The 15,079-nt window shown below is 41.9% G+C and overlaps 1 protein-coding gene across 1 annotated transcript in view; it reads right to left on the bottom strand.

The window, feature by feature from the left end:
* PHLPP1 (PH domain and leucine rich repeat protein phosphatase 1) overlaps window positions 1-15,079 on the bottom strand; it is a 215,499-nt gene that overhangs the window by 55,891 nt on the left and 144,529 nt on the right. Inside the window, exon 5 of the mRNA XM_047827890.1 lies at window positions 550-696. Within this exon, the coding sequence (XP_047683846.1) occupies window positions 550-696 (147 nt within the window). The remainder of the gene's footprint in view (window positions 1-549; window positions 697-15,079) is intronic.

Raw genomic sequence — 15,079 nt, 5'->3', positions numbered from 1 at the left:
TCAGCCCAAATACCCATCTTTCGTTGTTATTTTAAATTCTTAGAACTCAACAGAAGTCAGAAAAAGAGAAAGTAAGCCCTTGTCCCATGAGTAGGCACATTCATCTGTGGGGCTCTTCAGTTCTAAACAAGGATATTTTAATATTTTACGACTCTAAAGAGTGTAAAAGCTAAGACATGAACTCTGCCCGACACCCTGCTCTCTGGATTTGGGGTCAAGACTTACACGCCCAACATAACTGGTTGGCTAATCTCACGTGCTGCAGCTCGATGCAGCTTCCCGGGGGTTTCTGAGGGATACAGTGTGGTGGGGCTTAAAGGACGCACTTGTGTAGGGGCGCCTGGGTGGCTCGGTCAGTTGAGCGTCCGACTTCAGCTCAGGTCATGATCTCGTGGTTCATGAGTTCAAGCCCCACAACAGGCTCTGTGCTGACAGCTCAGAGCTGGAGCCTGCTTCGGATTGTGTCTCCCTCTCTCTCTGCCCCTCCCCTGCTCTTGCTCTGTCTCTCTCTCAAAAATAAAGATTAAAAAAGAAAAAAGAAGTACACACTTGTGCATAACTCGGACGGCTGCTGGGACTGCTCGAAGGGCGTTGCAGGACACATTCAACTCAGTCAGGGTTGGAATACTGCAGACAGCTAATGGGAATTCCCCTAAGTGATTATTGGAAAGGTTAAGACTCTTCAACTTGGTGAACCTATCACAACGAAACAAAAGGAAAGAAAAGACAAATGTCACAGATGCATAACGTCACATAATTTTAGCACAGGTCATCTAATCCAATTCAACGGAGGAGGAAACATGCCCTCAGAGGTCAAGTGCACAGCAGAGCTGAGTGTACCTCTTCAGACTCTAAGGCCAGTGTTCCACCTAAAATATATACATTATATTTAAAAACAAATTTGGGGCGCCTGGGTGGCTCAGGTGGTTAAGTGTCTGACTTTGGCTCAGGTCATGATCTCGCGGTTGGTGGGTTCGAGCCCCACGTCGGGCTCTGTGCTGACAGCTAGGAGCCTGCAGCCTGCTTCCGATTCTGTGTCTCCCTCTCTCTCTGCCCCTCCCCTGCTTGTGCTCTGTCTCTCTGAAAAATAAATAAACATTAAAACAAAACCCAAAATAAAAACAAACTCGTCAGTCTAGAATGACACTGAATGCGTGAAGAGGTGAGTTCTGCTGGAGTAAGTTTTCTAGCTCTTCCTGGGCCAGCTCCATTAACACACCAGTAAGTGATGATGGAGAGAGGGAAGGGACTTGCAGTCTTGCCTTTCTTAAGTTGTGTCATCCCACACAAGCAAAAAACCTTTCCATTTCACTTCTCCCCAAATACACACCTGCAATAAAAAATTAATTTATCGAAACTACACACTCTCTCGGGAAACCTAGCTCCATAGTTCCCAATTTAACGACCAATTACCATTCTTCAATCTCAGGCCAACACTGGATACCGCTAACCACACACCCCTTCCTGAAAAGCCCTTCTCATTTCACTTGCAGGACATTTTCCTCACCCGGTCTCTTCCAACACTCTCCAAATCCTTCCTCCTGGGTTGCCTTCTTTCTTCTTCTTCATCTCCTCTTCCCCACCCCAAGGGTAAATAGTGCTCACAGAGCTGTTGTCAGTTTCTTCCCTCTCTCTACCTTGCCCTCCTCAGAAATCATTTCACTGCTCTGGGAGGAGCTCTCTCTAACCCACCAGAGCCATCTCCTGTCTCCTGAGCTACCCTGCCACATTTCCAGTGGAAACTCAACTGCCTGTCTGTCTCCCAGACCAGCACTTCTCCTATTCCATTTTTGTGAGTGGCTCTTTCATTTTCTCAATTGTCCAAGCAATTAAAGAACTCATCTTTAAGTTTTAACTTGTCCGTGTTTGAAACCTGTTGGCCCACTGCCAACCTCTCCATTTTTTTATTTGAGATGAGAATCAGATTAGTTATTGCAATCAGGCCGATTACTCATAAAACCACCCAAGACTAAATACGGGGCAGCACGTACAATGCCTAGAACAGACACACACATCTTAAAAATAAATCCAATTCAATCCAATCAGCATTTTAAGGAAATTGTCATGTGACCTATCTGCTGAATTCTATGATAAAAAATACTAAGCTTTGTCTTAGGTAGCAACATAAAGTTTATTCTAAACAGAAAAGTGACACAGGGCCTCTTTGACAGGTTAAAAGTGTTACGTTGATTTTTCTTTTATAATAGCTGTTTCCTTAAACGGCAGAGTATAGACCTAATAGTATGCCAATTAAAAAAAAAAAAACTTATCCTCTATTCTGATTAAATTATCCATGATCTATACTCTACAAGCTAGAATCACAGGTTCTATTGTTCTTAGTTCAGAGGTTCTCAATGGCTGGAGGACCCTGGAAGAGGGCCCTGAGATTCCCAAGGTCAGAAGTACCTTATAACAATACTAAGACGCTACTTGTCTTTTGCCATTCTCCTTTCCAGTGGAGATTTCCAGATGGTCTACCAGGTCTTTGTGATAGCGCACCTGACTGGATGCAGAAACAGGAGAATCCAACGATCTTCTATTAAGCTAGACATTAAAATATTTACAAAAATATAACACAATGACACTCTTCTACCTTTTTTCCCCTAAAATAGTTACTTTTCATAAAAAACACGTATGTTAACAAGAATGGGTTTATTATTTTTCTAAAGAATACATATTATTTCTCAGTTTAAGTTTGTAATGTTGTAAATATCAATAGATTTAATCCACATAAATAAAAACGCTTCAATTTTTGAGAGGGTAAAGGAGTCTTAGAATATGGTTGCCAGATAAAATACAGAACGCCCAGTTAAATAAGAACTTCAGATCAATAAGTGTTTAGTGTCACGTATGCCCCAAATATTTCACAGGGCATACTTATACTATTAAAAAAAAAAAAAGTGTTGTTGTTGTTTTTCTGAAATTCAAATTTAACTGGGGTGCCTTTTTTTTTTCCCTTCTAAATCTGCCAACTCTATCCTGAAATAGATGAAAGTGCTGTTCTAGTCCAAACAAAAACAGTATCCTACTTTCTAGATAGGATTCCTCATTTGGTAGAACTGGCCACAGTTTAAAAATACACATGCAATTAAACTGAACCTAAAAAAAAAAAAAAAAAAAAAGTCCCTCTAGGAAGGAAAAAGACCCACTAGCCATTATCCAACACAATGGAGTACAAAGGCTTTTCAGAAAGTAGGCATGAAGTGATTACAGTTCCAGTACTTATGACTTGGAAAAGTGTTAGTCAATAACATGGGGGGAAGGGTGGGGAGGTATATTCATCTTTACAAACAAATTTACTAGAACCACAGCACTTCTGACAACAAAGGAAAGCAGCAGTGAGTTGAATGAGTACAAGGCAGTTGACAAGCTTAAATGGAAAAGAGAGAAACAAAAATAAACTCCTAACAAGTACCCTCCATAGTCTTAGGTATATATATTTGCATTTCAAAATTGGTGCCAGCTCTAACTACAAAGTGCAATTATTCTCTGCATCAATTCAATGATAAAAACTACCAGACCTCATGATAAAGAGAACCGCCCTCAGTCCTGGGGACCAAGCGTGCACCCCCCACCCCACCCTGCCCCAGAACAAGGAGTCTCCACATCCAATAAAACAGCAATAGTGGGGCGCCTGGGTGGCGCAGTCGGTTAAGCGTCCGACTTCAGCCAGGTCACGATCTCGCGGTCCGTGAGTTCGAGCCCCGCGTCGGGCTCTGGGCTGATGGCTCAGAGCCTGGAGCCTGTTTCCGATTCTGTGTCTCCCTCTCTCTCTGCCCCTCCCCCGTTCATGCTCTGTCTCGCTCTGTCCCAAAAATAAATAAAAACGTTAAAAAAAAAAAAAATTTTAAAACAGCAATAGTAATAGGTGACCACTGAGCACCTGAAATGGCTGGTCCCAGTGGAGATGTTCTCCAAGTATAAATACACTGAAAAGAACATAAACTAGTTAATAATTTTTAGAACAGATAGTAATTTTGAAATACTAGATTAGATAACATTATTAAAATTAATTTCAGGGAGCCTAGGTGGCTCAGACAGTTAAGCTTCCGACTTCAGCTCAGGTCATGATCTCATGATTCACGAGTTCGAGCCCCGCGTCAGCCTCTGTGCCGACAGCTCAGAATGTGTGGAATCCCAAGGGGTCTGAGGATTCTAAACTTGAATCTACGCTTGCAAGTCTGTTAAGGTAAGAGGAGAGAGCATATTTTATTTAACAGTTTATTAGCTTGATTATAATAAATACTTACATATATGGGATGGGCCTCCATTTATACTCTCACCCTAGACCTGTACGTTTTAAGCACCGATTCTGATTTCCAAATATCTTAAATTTCTCTCCTTCCTTCTTATCACATTCCCCACATCCCTCAGACTACTCTTGCTGCAGCCCATCCCCCAAATTCTTCCCAGAAAAGAACACAGTGGCCAGCAGACTTGTTTAGCAAACAAAGTGTGTATTGTTTCTGAGAACTCAAGTTCTTGATCCGAACACATTAAAATTCATTTGTTTTGGAAACTCTAACCCTTACTCTCCTTAGAGTTCCACTTTTTCTTTATAGATGTGGAAGGCAGGCAGATTACAGGCATCTGCCAACTCAAGAACCCCTTCAGAGAAAGATAAGAAGGCCCACCTAGAATTTACTTCTCTTAGGTCTTAAAACAGGGAAGAGACACCTAGAGGCAATGTTTAAGTTAAAAGAGAGAGAAATCAAAATGGGGAGTGGATGACCTTTCCTCCCTTCACCTTCATTCAAAGAGAATGTAGAAGAGGGATCAAGGTGACAACACAGTGTTAGGGAAGAAAAGACTAGAAAATCTCTATGTCTCCTACAAAATAAGATTTTTAGCTCTGTTATCAATTATCAAATGTGCACAGACCCAGATTAAAAAAAAAACAGGCTAGTTTTGGAAAGATACATACTTGGCAAAATACTTTAAACAATTTCATTTTAAAACTGTTATCATTCTTCAACCTTAAAATTAAATCCTTAAAATGAAATTACATTATATCCATGCAGGTATACAGATATTTTCTCAAAGCTGTTCAATATAGGTATGCAGAGGAGAATCAGAACATCACAAATTTAAGATTAATAAAAATTGGGACGCCTGGGTGGCTCAGTTGGTTGAGCATCCATCCGACTCTTGGTTTCCGCTCAGGTCATGATCTCCTGATTCGTGAGTCTGAGCCCTGCATTGGGCTCTGTGTTGACAGCATGGAGCCTGCTCCGGATTTTCTCTCTCTCTCTCTCTCTCTCTGCCCCTCCCCTGCTTGCACTCTCTCTCACTCTCTCAAAATAAATAAAGATTTTTAAAAGTTTAATAAAAATTACTTTAATAATGATTGTAAAAACTATAGTGTGGTTGGTTTAGCAGTTAATGAGGAATGATTTTTCTTGATATTTTAGAAACTAAAGGACAAGAAACTCTGTAGTTTGTTTTTTAAACACATCTGTTATATATATATAACACACACACACACACACACACACACACACACACACACACACACACACACATAGTATATACACATACACAGTGCTGAGGCTACACAAAGTTACTTAGAGTGGATGTATCTTCTTCATGTCTCAGTTATCTAAAGTGAGACTAGAGGGGCCTCTGAGGTCATTTTCCTTCGTTTCCACACTGACAAAGAAAGTAGGCTCAGAGAAATCAGGTAAGTATCACATACAACCTGAATACACTGCCTTTCAACATCAGCGCTACTACTTTTCATCTCCCTTGTTCTCCTTTTATCACATCTTATTAGAGACTTTAATACAAATAGATATCAATTACTAATAATTCTAAGTCACAGGTCAAAGAGTGGTCTCAGACCAGAGTATGGAACACACTCCTTTTTCGGCCTCGCATCTCCCACTGAGGGTAGCATTGTCGGTAATGGAGGACATGGCTATTTTGAACACCATGTGCCGTTCCATTTAAACCAGTTCGGACACAGCCCAGGGCTCACAACTACCCAACAACCGCAAAGACGGACTTCACTCTGGAGAGCGAGCAATCTGCTTTATGGAAAGAGCTATAACTCATGTCCATCTGTTCTATAATAGAGCTCAAAGTAGGGGGAAAAATCAAGTTACCATTTATCCTGAGTCTAGTAAAGAGTAATTTTAGTTAATTCTTAAAGTTAGAGGTACAGGATTATAATACTACATTTAGCTAATGGCAATGGGCATTGTGGGCTTTTAGAACTCAGGTCTTACTTCACCCAGAGTTCCAAGGTACACTTTTGTTTTTTAGTACTGAGTGTCACAGAAAAGTATAATCAACAGAATACACTTGATAATCTACACACATGGAAAGCTTTAATTCTGTTAGCAGAGAAAAACTGAAGTCCCTTTCAAAAACGTATCCTAAAGGCCATATAACAAAGTGCAAGAGGCACTTTGGCTCAGTTGGAAGAGCGTGGGACTCTTGATCCCAGGGTGTTGCGTTCAAGCCCCACGGTGGGTGTAGAGATTACCAAAAATAAATAAATAAAACAAACTTAAAAAAAGGGTGGGGGCCTTGAAATGATGGAAGGTCACGCGTGGAAAGATGGCAGAATGCAGCTGACACTATCACTGCTCTGCCAAACTGATGATATTTTTTTAAAACAAAATTTCTTTTTGCCATTTATTCATCTTTGAGAGAGAGAGAGAGAGACAGAGCATGAGCAGGGGAGGAGGGGGCAGAGGGAGAAAGGGAGACACGGGATCCAAAGCAGGCTCCAGGCTCTGAGCTGTCAGCAAAGAGCCCAACGCGGGGCTCGAACTCACGAACTGCAAGATCACGACCCGAGCCTTCGAAGTCAGACGCTGAACGCACTGAGCCGCCCAGGTGCCCCGTGGTGATACTTCTTTCGTTTGCATCTCCTTGTGCGTTTACATTATAAAACCAAAAGTACAATAACCAATGATCCTGTATCTAGACACAAAACGCGCTTTGCCATCAAGGGGTTTAATATATTAATGTTCCTGATTTTTCCTTGCTGTCTTCCATTTCACACCGTAACTAACCAACAGCACAACGGGACAGCACCTGTCGTGACACTGCTCCCGAGGGAACTGGGGTGACTGCCCGCCTCGCCTCCATCTTCATCCAGACAGCAGCATGATGCGTTAGTCTACACTCAGCCTGAAGTGATTTTTTTCCTCAGTCACCAACATTTCCAGATCCATAATCTTCCAAGCTCCTCCCTCAAACAAATGATTTCTCTCCACCAAAGGGAAGGGTGCTTAGTTTCAACTGAAAGGTTAAAAAGTACCACAACCACTTCCCTTCCCTTTGTTAGATAGATTCGTAGGCCTTGAAAACAGATTGGCCACAGCTCTGTAAGCTTATTTCATTTTGGCTTCTGAAAAGCTACCAGGGAGCAAGCGCTCCTGACAAAATTAAGTGGAGCCACGTTTTCCAAGGGCAGGAAGGAAAAAGCAAGTGTTGCACGATATCTAAGTTGAGAACAATAAACAAATACAAACGCTGCCAATTTTTACATCCCTCCCCCTCCTGAAACAGCATGATGCCTATTTGGAGGCATAATAATTAGCTTTAGATCCATCTAAATCTTAGTGAGAACTAAGGATATATTGGGAAATTTTGACCATAAGATAGAATCACAGTACAGAGGAAGTACTCCTGTTTTAAAACCTATTCCAACTGTGCTTAACTAGGAGGCACACACTGCACTCATGAAGAGGAAACCATACTTGTTTCGCTCAATGATTCTAACAGAGAAAAATCAATATTATTTTCTGGAGTTATTATTCACTACAAGTGGGTCAATTAGAAAAAAGGTTCCCTGGTGACTGGATTTCCGTTTCATGGTAACAGTCCATGTTTAGCTTGTTTTTTTCCCTGTGGGGGAACATGCTAATACACTTTGGAAATGATTAGGCTCCGATATTAAGTAATGAAGGACGCGCTTGAGAGCCGGAGTCGTGAGCCTCGCCCTGGGCTTGTCTCCTGCTTTCCATTAATTATGAAAAGTAGGCTCCCTAATGGCTCAGAGTACGGGACCTGGGGGTGGGGGTTGCCAGTCCCTCAGCGCTCTGGAATACTCACTAGATGAGCTTGTAAGATGGTTGCTTTTATTTGATTACCAAAATAACACGTGATCATTTTAACAAGTCGAACTAGAGAAGCATACAAAAGAACACACTGGCAGTCTCTCCTACTTCCTTCCAAATCCCATGCCCCGGAGATAACCAGGGTCAAGTTTGGTACACACGCTTCCAAAGCTTTTCCTCCTCATAAAACACATACATGAATAGGAAGTAACCTCCCTCCCTATTTTTTGAATGGGATAACACCACACGCATTTTTTCCGGGACTTGTTCTCTCATCTATACAAATCATCTTTTTGAGACAGTCAAGTCTCACTCTTTTGACAGAGTAGGGGTGCTCCAGTTTTTGTTTCTTTGTTTTTGTTTTGCTGTTAGGAAAAATTCAGCATTTCCATTTGTGCTTCAGTGCCTTCATTTTGCAGTATTTATGGGTGCCCAATGACTCATCCAAAATTCTGAAATCTAACAGGCTCTGAAAATTCAAAAATCGTTCTTGGATTCACGTGGTGACAAAAGCCGACCTGCGTGAATATTCGGGCAGGAATGCGTTCTCTTTAGAAACATCAAGGTGTCCGTTCTCTGGAGTCCCAACCCGACTGGAGGTTTCGTATGATAGGTAATATATGTGCCACATTACCTTCAATGATCTGAAACTCCCTGAAATCTGAAACACAAATGGCCTCAAGAGTTTGGGGTAAGGGGTTGTAAACCTGTATTTCTAAAAGTGTAACTGATGGTTCCGGGAGTAGGTAACATCTAGATTGTGATAGGTACTGGAAAATGACCAGACGGCTGAAGAAACGCGTACCCCCAACCCACCGCGTGGGAGAGGGCTTCCCTCCATGCTGCCTCCGCTAGCGGTTAACGTTAGCACCCTCTCCTGTTGCTAACCTGAGGGGCAAACAGGGGTGTCAGGCCCCTCCAACTTGTATTTCTCAGAGGAGTTTATCTTTCTGTGAGGTTCATCTGCTTTGAAATACGCTTTCACATCCTTTGCCCGTTTTTCCGTTGGGTCACTAGTCTTTAACTTGTCAGTTTGCAGGGGGTCCCTGAGTACTAACTGCCACGCGGAGTGTCATGTTCGTCACACGACACTCCCAGCCTCCTGTTTCATTTCCCCCCACTCCGTTGATGATGACGTGAGCCATTCACTAATTTTCAGTTTTTATTTGCTCAAACTTGGCCAACTTTTCCTTGATGGAGTCCTTGCTTGAGAAGGTCCTCTTACCCCACCCCAGAGTGGTATAAAAGTTCTCCGATATTTCCCAATTTTATGTTGTACATTTAGATCTTTACCTCACCTTACATTTATTTTTACATGTAATGTTTGGTAGGGGGTCTAACATGTTTTTGTCCAGTAGCTAAGTATGCCAATATCATTTACTAAATAAATCACCCTCTTCAATATTCATTCAACTTAAATAAATTTCAAAGTGAACAAAAAGAGAAAGCCTATTCCTGTTCAAACAAAATAGCCAAAGAGAAAAGCTTAGGTAAAAACAAGTTACATTTACTTTTTGTATCTCCTTCTTTTCTCCCAAGAGAATTTATAAAATCAAATGCCTGCTTTGTTGTTCTTCTTAAGAGCCCACCTTGTAGTTTGGAATGCATAAAATGCTTCAATTAAACAGTTCATTTGACAGAGTAACTTTTCTCTTTTCTCTATAGAAGGACAAATCTTGGAAAGAATATCAAAGTACTTTTAACAAAAATGTGTACTGAATGCACTTGCTCTCAAGAAGCATTAGTTAAGGCAGCGAGTGCGAGAGACGCCAGTCAGCAACTTCTTAATAAATTCCGACTCCTTTAGAGCAGAACTTTACTGTTGATGAACTTCGTCCTACAGCCATGTTTTAATATTTTTGCCCTAATCCAGGTACGACATAGGGCAACCAGTGCTGTCCTATTTATGTAAGAAAGCAAAACAATTTGCAAAAGACTTCAAAGGCTCCCTTTCCTGGATACAGAAGGAAAGAAAGAATATCTTTTGCCCCATGTTCCTCTCGGATTTGTCTGTGGCTGCAGAGGCATGAGAGACATTTGAGTCACTGGGCCTGCTTCAGAAGTGCTGGGAACACCTCCTCTTCAGAAAGCATGACTCAGCTCGTTTGAGCCCTCACACCCTCAAACTCTTCTGCCCTGGAATTGAACTCTCACTGGTGACTTCTCCGCTTCTTAGTGCAGTGACTTTTCCTGTTGTCCCTATCGAGTCACTGGACTCAGACCCAGTGAGTACCTGCCAGGCTCTCCTGGGAGGTTCAGCACACTTACAAATGTACAAATGCTAATGTGCACACAACCAGCTTCTTAACACTTGAGCCAAAATAAACAGAAACCATCCCATCTTAATCCTAAGCACCATAAATGACTCTCAGTTCAAGCTAAACAGGCTTGTCACCTTTTCATATGATCAGAAAACAAACACATGCATATCCTGGATAAAAATGAAAATTTACAGCCACAAAAGTATTTGGGCAAAATTTTCTTAAGAACTGCCACAGAATAAGTATACTAAAGCTACAACTCACAGACATAGTTTTTCCAAAACAATAATCGAGGAAATAGAGAGCACTCTGTGTTGGCAACAATTACATTGAACATATTGCTATCATGGCAAATTAAAGCATTCCCTAAAGAGAGACATTGCTATTTTAATCCTCCTTTAAAATAATTTGGGGTGCCTGAGTGGCTCAGTCAGTTAAGCGTCCTACTTCAGCTCAGGTCATGATCTCATGGTTCGCAGGTTCGAACCCTGTGTTGGGCTCTGTGCTGACAGCTCAGAGCCCGGAGCCCGCTTCGGATTCTGCGTCTCTCTCTCGTTCTCTCTGTCCTTACCCAGCTTCCCCCCCAAAATCAACAAACATTAAAATAATTATAAAATAATTCAAACAGGAGGCACTTATTGGTTACTTACTTCGTGCCAGACCTAGGCCAAGTTAACCTACGTAGTCAACAAGACAGAGCTCCTACCCACAGGCAGGGTGGGGGAGACGTGCAAGTGAAGGTTCCCATGAGTCAAGTACATTATCTAGGAAACCACTCCAAATCACAGGACAGTAATCATGTGGAAATAGCAGTCACTAGATCTACAGTAATCTATAGTAACCCTACACTAACTAAATTCTTGAAAACTGAGTCACAAGCAGCATAAGTCTGTCACTTTGTTTCTCTCATAAACTGGCGATATAATCACCGAAAACACAAACAAGAGGTAAGTTATTATGTTACAGTTAAACACACCTTTCCTATGAAATAATTTCTTTATTCAATTTATCCGTGACAACATTTTGTTCATTTTCTTACTAACAGATCTGCCCACAGCCAATTCAACTGCAACATTATTCAAGAGATGTTTAATATTAAGCACTATCAAGTGGGACAAAGAACAAAAAACGTAAAACTATTTCTGCAAAAAGCAGAAAACATCTCTATTTCCACTTCTCAGAAGAAAGACAAAGATCTACACAGTATACTTGGATAAAATCCCAGCTGAGTCATACAAGATACATAAAAATGAAAACCAGATAGCATCTCTATCAAAGATATCAGATTATCAAAGGAGAAAGTAAACATAAGCTAAGGTCATGAGTAGCTTAAGCTCACATCACAAGTAAACCAAGCATATCTGGTAGGTAACAGAAAAAAATCCATCACCCAAAAGTTTACAGGTACAGGAAAAGTCTGAACCATCCATTGACTAAACGTTGTCTGAGTTCTTATTATGCACAAAGGTGTGTGAAGCATACAAATGTGAATCACACATGGTTTTCACCCTCCAGGAACTTATGAATAGTTTGGGAGCAAAGCTGCTATAATACAAAGCATAAGATGAAAACTTACTGGGGCGAAAAATCCCGACTATCTACAGAAAAGAAAACTCACTTTTATCAAAGGGACACAAGAGTTCAATGGGGAGATGGGGACTGGAAGAGAAGACATTCAAAGAGAACAGGGTAGCAGGACAGTATCTCAAATGTCGCATGCATTGTTAAAAATGCAGTTCTCCTGGCTCTTATCACCAGAGGTCCTGACCCTGCAGGGATGGCATGAAAACCAGGCATCTCTGTTTCCTGTAAATACCCCATGTGATTCTGATGTAAGCATTTCGTAAATCATATTTTGAGAAACACTGATTTGGAGGGCAAAAACTAAAGGGTAGGCTTGGGAAACATGAAGCCAATGACAGCGTTAAACAGAAAGAACGGCTTGTAGAGGGTGCTTAAAGACTAAGCACAGAGCACCCCTCAAGTTCCAGATGAAGACACTGCTATTTACCTATGAAAAAAATTTGAATAAAGGAGTGAAACAGTCTATGCTAGGATGCATGGATTTGTCTATCATGTAAATCAGATATCCTCTGCTTCCCTTGTGCTTCCCCCGTGTGCGCACACACACACACACACACACACACACACACACACACACCCTGCATACCATCCTACCTCTCTACGTGGGGTGAAAAAAAGGCTGCATTCTGACAGACATCTTACAATCGGAAAAAAGAAAACTATTTGGAAAGTCAGACTTTCCCTGGGGTTCTCTTGTTAATTATACGTCCCAAAGACATCGGCAGAGAGGGATGGGCGTGCCCTCCTTTAGAGAAGCCACTGTGAAATATCCTGCCAGCTCCGGCACCAGCATCCTAACCCACCCGTGGGAAATGACAGCAGGCGTGCGACTCCTCCCCTCCACGGCTCTGTTACCATGGAGAGCACGGTGAGTGACATCAAAATTACAGGCACTCTTAGGAATAACAGCAACTCTCATGGGTCTTTCCTTTTCAAAAGTGACACAAGTGCGTGGTCAGAAGGGGCTCCAGAGTGAGCTGGAGAGAGTTGTGTGTGACCTGAGGCAGAGAAGGGAGGGAGAACGAGGGGCACGACTGGTTTCCTTCGGTGTTCTCACACTGGCAACCGAAGGTTTTTTTGTTTTTTGCTTTTCCAGAAGTCATCAGTAAGGACAGTAATCATGTTCCCAAGGCGGGCACTTCATCATTAAAAACCACAAAATAAGCATCGGTTGGCTTCTCCCTGCACGCTTATCATCATCCTAAGAGCTCTGCAGAGTGAAAAGTTGGTTTCCACTCGGAATAGCAAATACTACAAATATCGTGTTTAATATTAACCGCTTGCCTTGAGTTACAGCTTGCAGAGCAGAGCAAGGAGCTGACTAGAACAGAAGAATGGAATTGGCCAGAACACAATAGCCTCACTGGAATCAAGCCAAGGCTTCTGAAGATCCCTTCTTTCTTTTTATTTAAGTGGGGGGGGAAAAAAAGTTAAACATCTTAAAGGATCCCAAGAAGTCAATAGGGGCAACTGTAATTTAATACAGTCTGGCTGATAAAGAAAGCTTTTGTTTCTTTCTGAGATCCCTCTTCTACGTGCGCCACGCGAGGGAAGAAGAAAATCGGCTATTATTTTCAGAAATGAGGTTGGGAGCCCACACCGAGGGGAAGACCAAAGGCTACGCGGTATCAGTGCCCCAACCACCAAGTACAGGCTTCCCTTTGACGGGGAAGGAAAACGGGAGTCGTGTGAGATGGAAAGCTTCCCAAGAGGATCAAAATTCCATCTGTAAAGCAAAGCTGTGTACTCAAGGCACTTCCAGTGCTGGGAAGGACATTCCACACAGTCTAGGACATTCCTCACACCTCTGGCAAACCTCGCCACACCCCTGTAGTGGAAATCCTTCCCGAGGGTCCTCATCCCAGAGCCGCATAGGTGCTAAGAGTTCTCTAACACACATCAGCCACCCCCTTTCTCCAGCACTGAGCTCTTGTTTGCTTGTGGTATATTTTGTATGACGGCACATCTTCAAAGAAGCTGCAACCGGGCTAAGCACTGCAGCTCCAGGTCTGGCAAATGGGCTACCAAAGGATTTTAGCACACCACTCCTGGTTCTGCTGTGAGTGAGTGAGTCATCACTACTCCCACAGAAAGTGAGTTTTCAGAAATTACTGATAAAAACAACGTATTAAAATCTCTCTTTCTTTAAACACCTGGAAATGTGAACTTCTGGTGTGGGTAAGTAATTAAAAATGAGTAACTCCGTAGCTCTGGAATGCCAAGATCCCCAAAAGAACAGAGTAGGAAGTAAGGTCATTTGTTTTCCCCTCCGTGGGGATTGAAAATGTAGAAAATTGAGCTTTCCAAGAAGAAAGGTGCTTGATAAATTCCAGGCATAATTATGAGTTTTTCAACGCTCATTTCTTCATAACTTTCATGCTACTCCGCCCACACACTTGTATACCCAACTCAACTTCATCCCTTCTCCCCACGGTTCTCCCAGTTGAGAAGCCGCTGCTCGTTCTTGTCCCTCTTATTACACTTTTCAGCTAAAACACCGTTCACATCTAAACGGAGATTAAATCACTTCTTTCCTCCAAGTCTTGAACTCACTCTCTCCTTGACCCAAAGGTAATTATAATCTTTACCTTAAGTTGCATTATACGGATTTTATAACACAGCCTATGGGACACAATTACACGCTTACTCCTAAATTCCTTGAAATTGATCTCTAGGTGCTGTATGGTGTAACGTGATAGATCTACAACCATTCTAAATGATTACCCTCCCCTTCAAATAGTCACCCAAGCACTAAATACACCAAAAGGTGCCACTGTTCAAAGCATTTTTTTCAATGCTCTTTTCTGAAAGTTTTAAGATCATACTTCTCTGATTATCTTTGGTGGTTTGGTGGTGAGAGAACCAACAAATTCAACACATATTTATTAAGAGGCTTGTCATATGACATCATATATATATATGATTTTATACATTATATCTCTGGCTAAATATGGGGGGGACAGCAGAGGGGGAAGACAAAGATAAGGAAACTACCTCCATTCTCAAGGACTTTACATAGATGGCAATTTTTGAAGCTTTCAAATGTTTGTTAGAAAAGGTATACTTGGTGAGTGCATTAAGTACAGAGAAAGCTAACAGTTCAGAAGAGGCAAAGGTCACGTGGAAAGGGGAAATAAAAGCTTCAAGAAACAAAAGTCACTA

Source organism: Prionailurus viverrinus, chromosome D3 (genome assembly GCF_022837055.1).
Source record: "Prionailurus viverrinus isolate Anna chromosome D3, UM_Priviv_1.0, whole genome shotgun sequence".
Lineage (NCBI taxonomy): Eukaryota > Metazoa > Chordata > Mammalia > Carnivora > Felidae > Prionailurus > Prionailurus viverrinus.
The sequence above is the reverse complement of the archived record's forward strand: the minus strand, read 5'-3'. Positions and strand labels throughout refer to the sequence as shown.